Below are 16,328 nucleotides of genomic sequence, written 5' to 3' on the forward strand. Positions count from 1 at the left end.
TTATATATGGATTCAGTGGCTGCATTGTCCTTTTTAAAAGAGGATGAAGTGGTTGGTGTTAACCAGATGAGTTTTATAGATTTTGTAGGTTAGGATATATTACCATGGATGATCTAATGAAAATTGAATCCTTCTTTGGATATGAATTTTATTTATTTATTTTAGGGTGCTATTTGTGATTAGTTTACATAAGAATGGCTTGGTTGGGGCCATGTATTTTTGCTTATTCAATCATTCGGAAAGTATTATTTACCCTTTTCCTTGCTTGTCTTTACATTCTTATTCATGTTTGTTACTATAAATTAGGATGTGTTCCATCTTACTCAAGGATATAAAATTACTTTATTGAAACTTGGAGGTGATATTATAATTCTATGCTTTTTCTTTGGATGTGTATTGGGAGGGATGGTGAAATTTGGAATAGATCTAAATTGTACCTAGATAGTGTTCAAATTGAGCTTCAGGGAATTGGCCTCCATTGTGTGTGCTCTAAAGATTTGAGGTATATATAGTTAATGGATTATGAGCAATAAGTATGGTTTCCAAAATTGGACTAGATTGCCTGGTCCAACTGGGTTAACCGTGAACCAAAGGTTAATCCAGTTTTTTAATTTGGATAACCATGCATTTTAAATAATGCCAGCGAACCACATGAACCACCGGTTGAACTGGCTAACAACTGAACCATTCTCAATGCGGCTGGTTCCACCGGTCGAACTGGCTAACAACTGAACCATTCTCAATGTGGCTGGTTCAATGGCGTGCTTTTTTGTAAAACTTTGGAAGGCGGGGGTATCGAAATTCAGACCCCCCAACACCATTAGATTTTTGTCACGCATTGTGACCAATGAGGCAACTACCATTGTTGTGTCATTTATTGATAAACTACAAGTGAATATGCTATTTATGAATTTCATTTTGAAAATTATCTTATTTTAGAGTAAAAATTGTGAAAATTCATTTGAAATTTGTTTAAATTTCTTTAGATAGTCAACTTTGCTCATTTTTGCAAATTTAATATCTTTATTTGTATATTAATTAATTAGGACATCATCATGGTTTGATCTATGGTTGAATCCCAATCTAACCTCAAAAACCTTGAATCTCTCCCTTTTCCGGTTCTTTGAACAGTTCGGTTTTTAAAACTATGGCCATAAGCTTTTGAAGGTTCTAATTTGTTTCAAATGTATGTTTGCAATGTCATACTTTTTAAAGTCTAAAAAATAAGTCAATAATTATTTAAAAAAAAATATAATTTGAGATCTTAATGTCAATAGTAACTTTGGCTTGGTTGAAACTAAAAACCTGAAAGGTTATCTTATCAAAAATAGTTTTGTGTATATTTTGTATGGTTAATTTGATTTTCTTTGTCTCTACTATTTCTTTAAGATATTATCTAGCTGTAATGTGGCAAAAAAAATCTCAAAGATCTATATTATTGCATATGATTGATATAATGTGTATATGGTAATTTCCTCTTGTTCTGCCCTTGATATATACTTCTCGCAATGTACAACATGTATATCATGGTGTGTGTACTTTTCAAATTTCTTCCAAGTTAGTGAATTCACTTCTGTGCATGATCCAACGCTTTTGATTATATATGATATGTCCAGTTTATTTCTTTCTTTTCTTTTTTCTGGCTGAGTTGTTATGTTCAGATACAAATGCTGAAGTACTTGTGCAATCTTTGGCAAAGTTTGCTCGTCCAGTTGTCCTCTTTAAATTATGGTGTTAACCAAAGGTTCTTTCTTCAACTATGGGTACTAAGCGTCGTATATGGGCAGATAACTTTGAGTGGTAAGTTTTTACATTCAAAATCTTTGTGGTTTGGTCAAGTAATTTGGTAGGTTGAACCATTTTGTTCACTAACCGACTATGGAAGACACTCAATTCCTGTTATTTTCATTTCAAAGAGCTATGACATATAATACTTAGTAAAGCTTTAATTGTATGATTCTTTTTGGTCAACTTTTATTGTACAGTGGCCTGCTAGGACAACTATTGATACAATTAGCATAAGCAAACTACAATATTTCTTTATCAGTTTTAAACTAATTTTCATTCTTTTACAATTAGTTGAATATATATATATATATATATAAATGTATATTAGGGAAATTTTTATTTTTATTTTTAATAAAGTTTGGGAAAGGATTCTTAAGAGCTGCAAAACATATACATTGCATTAGTTTGACTTTGTGATGCTCTTACGGCTGCATATATAGATAAGGTTTGTTGAATAACCACTATTTTTGCCATTTTTTCATAACCTATTTTTGCTCTTACTGTATGCGATATGAAAATCTTCATGTTCTCCACAATATAGCAACTTATAGATATTCTTTTGGCTATTGGATAACAAACAATAATAAGAACAAGTTTGGTCTGGCATTTTTAACAATGCACTTTTTAAAGTACAAATTTTTAAAAACCCACATTTATCTTATATACAGCTTTTAAAAACCAAGTTTTACCTCATTGTTTAATATAAGCTATAGACACTAAGTTTGATTAAATTTATTTGATTGCTTCATTATTTAGGATATGGGCCATTACTTCAAGCTATCTGAATTGGAATTGCTATACATGACTTGAGTAGGTATGTTCTCACTCCCAATTTGTAGTTTTTTAAAACCAAAATTTATACTGTCTTATCACTTATGTTTAAAAGCATTGAAAATTGAGTCTAACCTAATTTTAGAGAAATTGCCACAATGGAGACTGATTGTGCAAGAGATACATAGGGAAGCAACTAACTAAATTAAAATAAGAAATGTTGTTAGCATAAGTTGAATTTATTATTCTAGGTTTTGAATGGTAATCATCCTCTTTTAGGATAATAGGAATGCCAATTTATTAATGGACACTGAGTTTTCAAATTGATGTAAGATGTCTTAAAAGTTTTTCTCATGAATTCAAGTTTAAGCTAATGAAAACTAGCTCAACTTTGTTATTGGAAAAAAGAAAGAAAGAAATTTAGGCATATGTAAATGCGAAGATGAGAACTCTTGGAATTTCTTTTTTGATATCAATGCTATATTATTTTCAGATCTAGCATAAGTGACAGTGACCTCTGAATGATTTGCAATTTTCTCCTCAAAATGCTATCAAGACTCAAGTCAAGAGTCCTTACTATTTGTCTTAACATTATACCTTGTCATGCTTTATCTGCATACTTGTATTTGTTTCACATTAGCTTCAATTCAGGATTATCTTATCTGTGATTGTCAGCTGCATCCAATTTGCCACAATTTAATTTTCTTTCTTTTTTGTTTACACTCGTGATGGAAGGATGGCATCCCAATTTCTAATGGGGACATATTTACAACACAAAAAGATTGCTTTTGTTATTCTAAATTTTTGTAATATACACCCATTAAACATTAAGGCTTTTCATAGTGAAACATAAAAAAGGGAATTGTTATATACTTCACTTTAAAGTCATCACTATTAGGTTAGTCTCCTTTAACATTTTATAACATGTACTAAATTATAGCATCACCTAATAGAATGAAGTCTTAAAATAAACCAAGCACATTCACTAACACTGGTTTAATGGAAGAAATTTAGGTATATACAATGCACTGCAAACAAAATTGTGTGTAAGGCCACAGCTAAGTTAAAGACCTTGCTACTGCCTCAACAATCTCAAGAGCACATAAATTCTTCCAAGAGTTCATCGAAAATGAATTCCTCTAGCTCAAGCGCCACACACTCATTATCAAATTGGAGGTTCATCCAACCATCACCCTTTGCCATGTCTCGAGCCACAACATCATCCAATGACTGGTCCAACTCTGGCCTCAAGATCAAGTACGAACTAACTTTTGCCCAAACCTCCTCTAGAAGGTAGTTCCCTTTAGGCATTGAACGAATGTGGCAATTAAAGGAGAAGGATCTTGGGAAGTAGGTGAATGATCTCTCATAGATCTCAAGAAGTGTGTCATTTATTAAATCATATAGAAGCTGGTGATCACAATTGCCACTAACATTCTCTCCATAGCTTTCAAGTTCAGGGTGTAAGCAATTCTCCAATTCCTTGAACAAAGAAGGATCTAGTGGCTGGTCTAGTGAGTACCATCCTCCAAGGCACTCATTATTGATGAAGCCTGACAGCTCAAGAACGTCTCTCACATAGTTGAAGTCAGCCTCATCCATTTTATCCAAATCAATGTGTAGGAAGTGATTGTCAACATTGTTATTTGCATTTTCAGTATCCTCAGGGTTTACTGAGCTGCAGAAGGTTGGTGAAGAATCTGTGATGGGCCTGATTTTTTGGTCAACAGAAGTATATGTCTCATCTGTTTGAGCGCTCCTAGGATTTAACCCTGGACCTGCAACAGCCAGCCAAACAATCAGTAAAAGTAAATTTGATTATCAAAAATGAATTATATTTCAATGAGAAAAGACAATGCAATATAAACTGGTTGTTGGGGGACATATATAAAAATTAATTTTGATTTTGATAATTAGTATGGTCTTATTTTGAATGCCATTATATTAAGCAAGAAGTTTTGCAAGCCTCAAAAAATTGCATTGGTAAGAGGTATGTATGAATACCTTCATACATTGGAGGCTCTGGAATGCTGTTTTTATCATCTGGAAAGATAGTTTTTAGATCCGAAACTAGACCCGGTTCTCTCAGCTCTGTACAAGGATGTGCAAGCTCACTGCTGAGGTTCATTGTCAAACCAATCTTCTGATCTTGGTGAAGACTGCTTTCCTCAGTTGCTAACTCGCTAGGATCATCAATCTCATTTATTCCCTCATAATTTTTCCCTGCAATTAAATCAGCCGAAGATTTGATATTCCAACTGCTGTCACTTACTCCAATCACATCTTTCAGAAATTTACTCTCTGCGGCATCATGTAATGGTTTAGATGTATGTGCTTCAAGTGAAGTGCTGACTGACTTTGGTTCACTATGATTTTTACTTTCAGCCATTGTACTGCAATCTGCAATAGTCCTTCCTGGCATCACTAAAGTTTGAGCATTACCAGATGCCTCATTTAGAAAGGTACACAAAGAATCAAGATCAGGCAAAGAAAGTCCCCTTATGAATGACTTTGGAGGATGCCCGCTTGATGGAACCTTAACTTCATTTGTCAATTTTAGGCTCTTAGAGTGATGCCACTTGGCCTCTCTGCCAAAACTACGCTCAAACAACTCAGTGTATCTATTGAGAGACTCATTCAGAGAGGATGTTCTTCGCATGTGGTCTAGTCTTCCCCTGCTGGGATCAAAAGCAGGACCATTAGCCTCATAACTTCTAGGGTTGTCTATACCATCTTGGTGCGTGGAAATCTCTGAACTTTGTTTTCCATCACTGGAAATCTGACATCCAGAAGGAGCACTTTCAAGGAGTGCTTCCATAAATGAGTGGTTACTTTCTTTTCTATTCTCCTTAAGTGCATGCATTATTTTCTGCTTAATTTCTTTGAAACGATTAATAACCCGTTGATTCCACCCTTGGTTACTTAAGCCCTGTGATGATTCTAAAGAAGAAAGGTCTGTTTCTTGTCTTATGGCACTGACTGCACTATTATTGTCAGCCATAAACAGTATTGACTGCAATTGATATTCCTTCTGAGACTTGGATGCACCAGACTGTGATTCTAAAGAAGCAGCAAGAAATTTTTCTCCTCTTGGAAAATACCTACTTTCATTTTGCTTGTGCTTGAGTGTACTAGGCCTAATATTTTTTGTTGATGATGGATTGGCTACAGGAAATGATCCAGACTTGGTTAATCTTGCTTTGGTATTGGAAGTCTGCAGACTCAAGTGCTTCATACCAATGTTTGTTTCTTGTAGAATCTTGATAAATGATTCCTGGTTAACCTTGAGTATCTCCAGAACATCAAAATACTCGTTAAACTGGTTATTGGAAATGTCTCTGCTGGGCTGATTAGATTCCATCAGCTTTTGGTTTGCCGAGGTTTGCATTCTTTCATCATATTTTTCAGGAAAATGTGCATGCCTCACAGCCAACTGCTTATGCCCCAAGTAGTCAACATCATTTAAGGTACTGTGCTCTGTGAACTTTTTATTGCATGTAACTAGCTCCTCTGGGGTCTTTGGAGGAGATGAATACTGGAATCTGGTAGCAGAAATGTCAGCACTATGTGGAAGGAGACCAATTGTATTTTTCCCATCAATGTGTATTTCATCAAGAGAATTGTCTGAAGGCTCTAAGTGATGGATCGGAAAAATTCGCCGCAACCATGATCGTGCAGCAAAGCTTAAATTCCTGTATCTGCGGTTATCTTCCTTAGACATCTCTTTAGCAATTAATTCTTTGATAGGAGCTTTCCCTGATCTTTTGTTGTTGGTGGGGCTAATTTTTGTACCACGCTGCTCAATCTGATGTATGTTTCACACAGTTACTGTCAGTTTATCTTTCATTTTATTCAAAAGAAACATTTTGCATATACAATAAAGATCAACAAGTCCTCAAAATATTGATGACCACATCATTAACAATATTTCAGATCACAGTTCGCACCTGTCAAATTCTATGGTAAGTTAATGTACAGCGTGAACTTACCGGGAAGGGTTCTGCTTCAGAAGCTACAAATCCCTGTACTTCAATATCGCGCGTATTTATTATTTTTCTTGGACTTTTTTTACCTACAAACAATGAATAAAACTTTTAAAGCGCGAAAAAAAACAGGAATGGACACAAACACCAAAAATTATATGTATGATAAAGAGGACAATTGCTAAGTGAAAGACAAAATCCACTCCTAACGAGGGTTACTTACGCCACTCTTGAACCAAACTGATGGTAGCTACCATCCTACTTTTCAGAGTCTTCGGGGGTAAGAAGAACCTCAACAAGCTTCTTCAGAATAGAATTTAATTATCAAGTGGTTTATGACTCATGGTTTCAATTATCTAGGTGAAAGCATGGAACACATCTGGCGTATAAGTCCAGAAAATCCATAGCTAAATAGGGGATCTGAAAGGATTGCTTTAGCAGCAAGCTAGGTACTACAGATAGAGCACATGCAATTCGTTATACTACTCTAAAAGCAAAATGTTTTCCAAACATAGGTGGCTTGAAAACAACTTCAAAGTAAATTATGGCAGCAGATACTTCACATCTTTTTCTTGTGTACCAGAACCAAAAACTTCTAGCCAGAAAGCTCTAGCAGTGGTACAAGGTTCACACTATCCATTCAATTGAGAATCCAACATATTTACTACCATCTCCTTTAATGCCTCAGAATAATATTTGATTATTGCATTCAATTTTACATATATTAAAATTTACCCAACATATTTCTGATTTCACTATAGATATATACTAAACAGTTCAATTGTTCAACCATAAACAAGATTTTAAATCATGGACTCACACTTCAACTCCACCTAGATTGCAAACACATGCTGTTTATCAAAATACGGTTGCAAACGCATGCTGTAACAAGATTTATGCGTAAGCCAATCTCAATTAGCTATATCAAATTCCTTTTTTCATAAAAAAGCCATAGTTCTATGTAGTATCTAATTCAAAGTATATATCGATATATAGATTAGTTTATATGGGGTTTCGGCACCAATCAGTTGGCTAAAACAACTATGCAAAACAGTACCTATGATGGTCCTGTAGACCTTCTATTAGTGATTTTAGAAATTCCATTTGGTTCATGTAATCCTTTATTTCTTGATAGTTGTTGTAAAAAGTAGGTAAAGACACCACCACTATGCAACTTCCATGTTTCTTTAGTGGAGATGCTAAGATTGATGGAACAAGTAACATGGTATAGAGTGGAAGAGATGCTTGCTGCAGAAAATTGAGATTTACTCACTTCTGGTTTGCCTTCCTCTTTGCTTTTTGTGTGGAAGTATCTTTTTGACATTGTGCCAACGGTGGTAGTCAAGAATATGGAGTATGCCCCACATGCAGCTTGGATGACTTTCCCCAAATTGAAATCCGGAGATGTTGTCCCCCAAGTGCTTTCCCATGTTCAAGACAAAAGAAAGTGGTCCTTTCAGTTCTGAAACCCACTTCAGCAACAATTGGTTTCAGCTACTAGGGAAACTATCTTGCACAAACCTGTTATAACATTAAAAAAAAAAAAATACTAATTACCTAAAAATTATACCTCAAAAGATTCTCAATCCGTATCCTTCATTAACATGAAATATCAAGAACCAAGTAAATGAGTTGGAAATCCAGGACTTCAAAAAATATTCTGACTTTTTCAAATATGAAATTCCAGCTCCACCAAACCAAAGACCAAAATAGTTATGTCCAATCGTCTATAAAAGCTATAGCCTCTAAATTTTCATTTTTCATTCATTTTATAATCTGTTTTTAGGCAACTGTTTCGAAAATTCCATAAAACACAAATTGACATCTGGAAGTAATCAAATTGGTAGGAGCTACAAGAGATTGACCAAAAGGCAACGTAATCATATGTGCCTACTAGAAGATGAAAAACGTCTAACATAAACTCCAAAGCTAGAAGATGACTAAAAAAAGAAGCAGACTAATCAACATAGTATGTATGTCAATTAAGGCTGCAACCTTGAAGTCTTATAAAAAAAATAAAATAAAAAAAACAGCATCAAACCCGAATAGTAATTCAAGAAATTGAATCCAACTTGAATAGTCAGGGAACTATAGGAAAAAAAAAAAAAAAAGACTTGCAGAACACATAACAGAAAAAATTAATACAGCTAATAAATGTTTCAAAAACCTAAAATCTATGAGGCAACGAAAATAGCCATAACAGAAACTAACTACTTCAACTTATTTATTACGTGAATTCAAGGAACAAAAAGAAGTAACAGAAAAAGAAAAATATTTGTAACCTTCTTTGGCTGCTCCTCGAGTCATGCAAAAGTTTCCAGTCATATGGCGGGCTTTGAAGGTGAAGCAAGAGACTGATAGCAATATATATATAAGATAATAAGTGGTATAGATAATAATAAGATTAGTAAAGTAAACTAATGGGGTATATGATATTAGTAGGTATATTGCTATGTTTTTGTCGTACACAAGATGTAGTAGAAGAAGCCAAGAAGGTCGTTAATTATAGTAGTTAGTACAGAAGAGCCAGAAAAGGAAATAGGCGCCAAAGCTATTTTGGTGGCCACAAGCAGCCAAACTTGGTCCAATATTACTGTTTCTGACTGAGTTTGGTCTAAACTCTCAAAGCTTAAGAGTCGAGTCTATGAAATACCAGGTCTCTGAAGTGAGGTAAGGGCCACGTTAGATGACCAAACACAATATAAAATAAGGTCAAGCTCAGCTTATCTCAGTGCAGATTACCTACCATAAAATATGAAAATTTAACTTATCCAAAAAAAAATAATAATATGAAAACTTAAGAGTAAAGTTGGGCTGCTGATGTCAAGTTGTTAACACTTGACACTGCTGAATTCAAATTAGTAGTTAAAATGTAACATTTAATTCTTGGTAATTGTTGGTTATCTACTAAACTTATTTCTTAGCTTAGAATGTTAAAATTATTAGTTGTATAGTGACTGGTAGTATGGGTTTGATCTCCTGGAATTATTTTTCACCGGCTCCATTTTCACAATACTATATTGGTTGGAGAATTTTTTTTTTTTTTAAAGAGTTTCAACCTATGGCGTCCATTAGTTGGAGAATTTTTAGTTGCAAGATACCTATACATTTCGACATTATGTCTATTACAATTATATGGTAAAATAATTAAATTCACTATTTCTTTAAGCTTTTGGGTAAATTTATAATTTAACATGATATCAGAATAGGAGGTCCTAAATTTCATCTCTATCTCCACTCTCCACTCTACCCCTCATTTAAACCCCACACATGAGGAAAGGCGTTAGAATTATATTGTTAAATAATTAAATTCACAATTTTCTAAAAATTTAAGTTTTTTTTAGATTTTATCCAAAAAAAAAAAAGTTTTTTTTGGGGGATAACCAGTCATTTAACAATGTTTTCATGCAAAGACACTAGCTAGGGAATCAATCATACAACACCTTCAAATTGTCATCATTCAAAATGTTTTAAGACAAATTGGGTATACCTAAAGACTGTAACACTTTCTTTGATCCAAATTTGTCATTTCCAATAGTTGTGCATGTGTGTAGGTTTTGGGTATTTTCAGTCAGTTTCAAAGTTTCGAGGTATTTTTTGTTATTTAGAGGTTCCTGGGGTATCTTGGTCATTTTCATAATTTTTGGGTATTTCGGTCATTTTGATGGTGTTTGGTCATTTTAGAGGTTTTGGAGGGTATTTTGATCATTTTGGAGATTTTGCAAGTATTTTGATCATTTTGGTGGTTTAGAGATATTTTTGGTCATTTTAGAGGTTTCAGAGATATTTTGATAATTTTAAAGGTTTTAGGGTATGTTTTATGTTTTATGAGTAATTTGGTCATATTCAAGGTTTCAGAGATATTTTGGTAATTTTAAAGGTTTTAGGATATTTTTGACGTTTTAGGAGTAATTTGGTCATTTCGGATCTTCCAAGGGTATTTTGTGGTTCAAGGATAATTTTGGCAATTTCATATGTTAAGACAATTTTAAATCAATTTTAGTTGTTCCTAAGAATGTTTATGAATCAAGTATATAGGAATGTTACATTCTTTGATTATGATGGAATGTAATTAATGAATCAAACGTCATAATCTTATAATGCTTTAATGTGATTTCATGGATCAAAGATTACAAGAATCTAACATTAAAGTGTAATGTAACATCAAGTGAACCAAACGCCCCTTGAATGTACAGAATTAAAGAATTGTGTACATTAAATTAACAAAATTGTGCACATTCTTTGAAAAATTGTGTACTATGAATATACAAAATTTTATACAATTTTTTCAAAATTGTGTACATTGAATGTACATAATTGAAATTTTATGTACGTTGAATATACAGAATTATGTACATTCTTCGAAAGACTATGTATATTAAATGTATAAAATTAAAAAATTGTGTATGTTGAATATACAAAATTGTGTGCATTGAATATACATAATTGAAAATTTGTGTACATTGAATGTACTGAATTGAGAACTTGTACATTCTTTGAAAATTTGACTATATTATATGTACATAATCGAAAATTTGTGTACGTTAAATTTATAGAATTGGTACATTTTTTTTGAAAAATTGTGTACCTTGAATGTACATAATTGTTAAGATTTAAAAATAAATAAATAAATAAATCGGTACATTAAAGATGTGTTTGGATACCGCTTATTTCGTTGAAAACTAAAAACTGAAAACTAAAAAAAATAAAAATATTTTCCAGTTACTGTTCATTAATGAAATCACTGTGCAAGAGGCATTGATTTTTTTTTTTTTTTTAAAAGGCAAATGCAGGAATTATAATTCCTATCCAAACGCCTTCTAAATGTACACAATTGTGTACATTTTTCAGAAAACTATGTGTGGGGCCAGAGAGTTTGTGACCCCAGCCCCTTTCATGTTAAGGCCCAAGGCCTGCGTCGAAGAGATGCAGGGCCGAGGACGCACCACGAGAGTCGAGGACGGCCTAAAGAAATGGCCGAGGACGAGCTCCTGCTCGACATGCCATAAATGCCCCTAAAAGGAAGAGTGATCACAGTGCGGAAACAGTACAAGTAAAAGGCTGCCAGTACTGCAGTAAAGTTTTCTGCACCTGACAGGACCATACTCTTCAGCTTTTACAGCCACTCCCAACCACTTTGGGTATGGGCTAATGGGACAAGTATCAGTCTTGGAAAGCCAACCCTACACATGGACATAGGATAATGGATACAGGCCAATATAAAAAGGGAAGCAAGCAATCCGGAAAGGGGGCTGAGAAAAATGGCCAAGAACCAGAGCCTCCCAGTCCGCCTCCAGGAGAAAGACTCCTCGAGCGAACACGATTTAATTCTATATGAACACCACGACAAACCACCGTCTGGTGACTAAGGCCTAGCCTTTCAAACTCACGCTCTACAAATGATATTGTTTGGGCCTTTTTTACGTGCGAACCCAATATCATTTTGGGTCGTTACAAATTGAGTCCTTACATGTAATAAATTAAAAAATGATGTACATTGAATGTACAAAACTCTATACATTCTTTGCAAAATTGTGTACATTGAATATACAAACTTTTTTTACATTCTTTGAAAAATTTTATTCAATGAATATATAGAATTGAAAGATTGTATACATTGAATATAAAAAATTACATTGATAATTCAGAATTGTGTACATTTTTTGAAAAATTATGTAGATTAAATATATATAATTGAAAGCGTACAATGAATATATAGAATTATGTACATTCTTTAAAAAAACTATGTATATTGAATGTACAAAATTGTGTACTTTTTAAGAAAAATCTATATATTGAATGTACAGACTTATGTACAATCATTGAATGTATAGAAATTGTTTACATTTTTTAAAAAATTGTGTTCCATGAATGTATGGAATTTAAAAATTGTGTATATTTAATGTACAAAATTTTGTATTTACTGCGAGAGATCCAATTCTACCGCTAGTACCTTCTTTTCTTTAAAATAAATAACTATTTGTAATGGTCAAAATGTTCGTCACTATTAAAAACTCAATTAGAAAAAAAAAAATTAAAATACTTGCAATGGATAAATGTCATCACAAATATGAATAGCAAGGGCGGGAATTCTCCCTCCAAATAATTTGACCATTTTCGATGGTTGTATATTTGTCGCTAATACCCTCTTTGTTATTTATGACAGAAGAATGTTTGTCATAAATAATATCACCATATAAAATAAAATAAAAATTATTTCTAACGGAAAAAAGTCATCACAAGTGTCAATAGTTCCAACGGTTTTTCTTTAATTGTCGTAAATAATACTTTATTAGCAACAAATTTTTTTTAGTTCGTCACAAAAAGTGTGGCAGGAACACCTTCCTCCAAAACAAATCATATTTTCGACAAAAATTATAAGCATTTCCGACATACTCTTTTTGCTGTAACAAATGTTTTAATATCTGACGAGTAATTTCCAACAGAAGAGACTTGCCTTCGAAAAAGCTTGTTTTTTCGAAAACTTTTTGTAGCCGTTGGGAAAGTTTCATCACAAATAGCAATAATTTTTGTAGTAAATGGGGGAGAATAGTTCACCATGAACCTTCAAGCTTATCTACAGAAACAAGGGATTGACTCCCAAACTACCTGCCTTGGGAATATTAAACTTAAATATGGACACAAACCTATGCAAACAAGGTTAAAAACAGTAGATAGTCTGGTTCCTATGTATTGTGGTCAACGAGAACTTATAATCTGGGACTAACAAATTGGAAAAATAGCTATTGCTATTGATACCATATCAAACCAAAAGCAAATGATCTCAAAGGCCACCTTTGATTATATTGTGTCTATGTAGCGGTTGGACAAAAACACTCAACCGTGGCACAATTAGTCCAAATTTTTTTAGAAGCAAATGCTTTGGAATATTTCATTATTGCAGCAGTAAATTGAAAATTTTCATTAGATGAATTCATATTTTAATTAATCCAATTAGGGGTTATGAACAATCTGAAAATTAGTGGGCGATTCAAATAGATAATCTGCTCGACTAATGTAGGTTCTCAATTTAGTATGATGAAGTGATTGTGTAATATCATCTGCTGGTGTTCTAGAAATCCCTGTCAATTTCATTATGATTCACGATCAATCCCTTTTGAGTTTTTTTTTTTTCTTTTGCTGAATTTCCTTTTGAGTTTTGAGTGTATGCAAAAGTTGACTCGTATAAATGCCCGAAATTTCAAAATTCCCTTGCTGCCGTGCATAAATTGGGCCTTGAGAATTTAATTAGAATTTGGACAATGACGATATTGACGGTTTGTTGACTCGACTTGAACAACTGGATGAGTTCATTTTGCTTTTGTTTTCATCCATGTCCTCAAAATTGAGTAGTTTTCAGCTTTTCCAATGCATGCATTTGGTCTTAATCAACGTTGGGACCGAGAGTATTCCATGGACCAAATTTATCTTGACTGTGTCAACCATGGAATAGTTTGTAAAGCGGCAATTTTGGTCTTTGCCTTTTACTGCAGTTCACACAAACACAATTAGATTTTCTAATATTTTTAATGAAGAACTGTTACTTTAACACCATGTTTGATATTTACCTATTGGGGGACCTACCGAAAAGGGCACACAAACACAATTAGATTTTTCTATATATTAATGACAATTGGCTACTTTAACACCATGGTTGTTAGAAATTTACTCGAATTTTCACATCTGTGGGAGGCAGAAAATAATACACATAAAAGCAATCACATCACACAAAAAAATTACGTGATTAAAAAATTTGCCTACATCTATAAAGTTGCAATAATTTTCTTATTTGCAGGAAAAATATATAAAATGTAGCATTTATTACTCTAAACCACACAACAAACCTTGATCTGAAGCAATATTATTTATATATTGCTCCATAGACTAAGCCTTAAAAATTTTTTCAATAAAAACCATAACACTTCTATATTAGTTCAGAATGTAATCCGGATAAGACATAACTAAGCATCAAATATCCTGACAATGTTTGATATTTAGTGTGCGTTTGGCAAACTTATTTTTGCCAGCTTATTTTACTATTCAGCTTATTTTTCTTACTGAAGATGATAAAATATAGAGCCTGTTGGGCCTACCTTAATGGGCCTGACGGATTGGGACTGTTGGACCTATGTGAAGATGGTCCCATGCGCTGTGAAAGCCCATCGCTGACAGACGCAGTATGGGCCCATGATTCGAAATCTCTATCGCCCAGAAAAACACTAAGATCCAAAAAGGGAAATCGTTGCTCACCACATTTTGGAGAATTGGTATCAGAGTCCCACATTGGAAAGATCTGGAGGTCAAGAAGAAAAGCCACCTCTCCACCACTATAAAAGGACTGACATTCTCGGAAATCGAGGTAAGATTAATTGACCCTCTCTTGCGCTCTAAAAAGTAAAACGACGAATTCTGACTTGACCTTCGGAGAGTGTTAGGCCAGCACCACACCGATGCTCCCTAAAGGTTTTCTTCGATTGTTCTTGTCGTGCAGGTTCGCTTTGAGTCGCGAGTACGGTGTGATCTATTGGTGACAATTTTCAACGTCATCAGTTGGCGCCGTCTGTGGGAAACTCGATCACTTCCTAGACAAAAGAGTTACATGGTACTCACTCGCTCAATGGCAACCATGAACGACGTTCAAGAAGAAAAAGCCCCTACGACTGCCCTTGAGAAACAGGTCAGGACGCTCGCCACAGCCGTGGAGCGCCTCACCAAACAAAACCACGACCTAGAAGAGCAGCTGAACCAAAAGAATGCGGCGGTCAATAACCAAGGAGAGGATCAAGAAGGGACCAGCGCTGAGAGGAGAAATCAGGACGGACAACAGGAGAGTAACGCCCCGAGCAGACCAGTGCGACGGGACATTAACATCCCTTCCCCGACGGAGACGGTTCCACAATCCTTCATCGCGGAGATGTAGGCGATGAAGGAACAGATGGATGTAATGATGAACGCTCTCAAGGGTCGAGTGTCAAGTGATCTTGACGACCTCGTCAACCAGACTGACTCGCCATTCACGACATCCGTCAACTCCTTCCCCCTGCCGAATAAGTTCCGAATGCCAAATATGGATAGTTATGACGGAGTAAATGACCCTCTAGATCACCTAAAGACCTTCAAGACCCTGATGCACCTTCAGGGAGTGGCAGACGCGATTATGTGCAGGGCCTTTCCTACAACCCTAAAGGGCGCAGCAAGGATTTGGTTCAGTCGGCTAACACCCAACTCCATCAGCACCTTCAAGGAACTGAGTGCTCAATTTACTACGCACTTCATCGGAGGACATCGGTATAGAAAATCCACGGCTTGTCTAATGAATATCAAGCAGCGAGAGGAGGAGACGTTGCGAGCCTACATATCACGCTTCAATAAGGAAGCGCTTTCGATCGACGAGGCCGACGACAAAATATTGGTAGCAGCATTCACGAATGGGCTGAAGGGAGGTAAGTTTTTGTTCTCCTTGTACAAAAACGATCCTAAGACCATGTCGGAGGTGCTTTACAGGGCCACCAAATATATGAACGCCGAAGACGCGCTACTAGCCCGAGAAGATAGACCCAAGAAAAGAGACAGACAAGAGGATCCCCGGCAGGACCAGGGGCGGAAAAAGGGAAGGATGGGAGACCGAAGGGAGGACAGACATCCAAAGCCCACGGGCGGAAGGTTCACAAGTTTCACCCCGTTAACCGCGCCGATAGACCAAGTCCTAATGCAGATTAAGGACGAAGGGTCCCTGACGTTCCCAGGAAAGCTGAAGAGTGATCCCAGCAAAAGGTCCAGAGACAA

At 35.0% G+C, this 16,328-nt stretch overlaps 1 protein-coding gene and 1 long non-coding RNA gene across 2 annotated transcripts; one reads left to right on the forward strand and one right to left on the reverse strand.

The window, feature by feature from the left end:
- The first annotated feature begins 1,472 nt into the window (after positions 1-1,472).
- LOC115987011 lies at positions 1,473-3,677 on the forward strand. The gene is made up of 3 exons (XR_004090952.1): positions 1,473-1,800; positions 2,545-2,602; positions 3,574-3,677. It is a non-coding gene; the product is annotated as an uncharacterized LOC115987011 (long non-coding RNA).
- LOC115987002 lies at positions 3,403-8,919 on the reverse strand. Its single transcript, XM_031110443.1, has 5 exons — positions 8,825-8,919; positions 7,816-8,063; positions 6,549-6,631; positions 4,564-6,364; positions 3,403-4,337 (listed from the first exon to the last, which is right to left on the reverse strand). The coding sequence occupies exons 2-5, from the start codon at positions 7,970-7,972 to the stop codon at positions 3,652-3,654; spliced, it is 2,727 nt and encodes a 908-aa protein (XP_030966303.1). The 5' UTR covers positions 7,973-8,063; positions 8,825-8,919; the 3' UTR covers positions 3,403-3,651.
- Positions 8,920-16,328: the final 7,409 nt, after the last annotated feature.

Source organism: Quercus lobata, chromosome 1 (assembly GCF_001633185.2).
Source record: "Quercus lobata isolate SW786 chromosome 1, ValleyOak3.0 Primary Assembly, whole genome shotgun sequence".
Taxonomy (NCBI): Eukaryota; Viridiplantae; Streptophyta; class Magnoliopsida; order Fagales; family Fagaceae; genus Quercus; species Quercus lobata.

What these genes read in the sequence shown, in the direction of transcription:
- LOC115987002 (XM_031110443.1), bottom strand. Translation starts at nt 7,972, where the DNA reads ATGGGAAAGCACTTGGGGGACAACATCTCCGGATTTCAATTTGGGGAA. An exon ending in CTGAAGCAGAACCCTTCCCG is followed by an intron (nt 6,365 to 6,548) that starts GTAAGTTCACGC and finishes AACATACATCAG; the next exon opens with ATTGAGCAGCGTGGTACAAA. An exon ending in AGAGCCTCCAATGTATGAAG is followed by an intron (nt 4,338 to 4,563) that starts GTATTCATACAT and finishes TGGCTGTTGCAG; the next exon opens with GTCCAGGGTTAAATCCTAGG.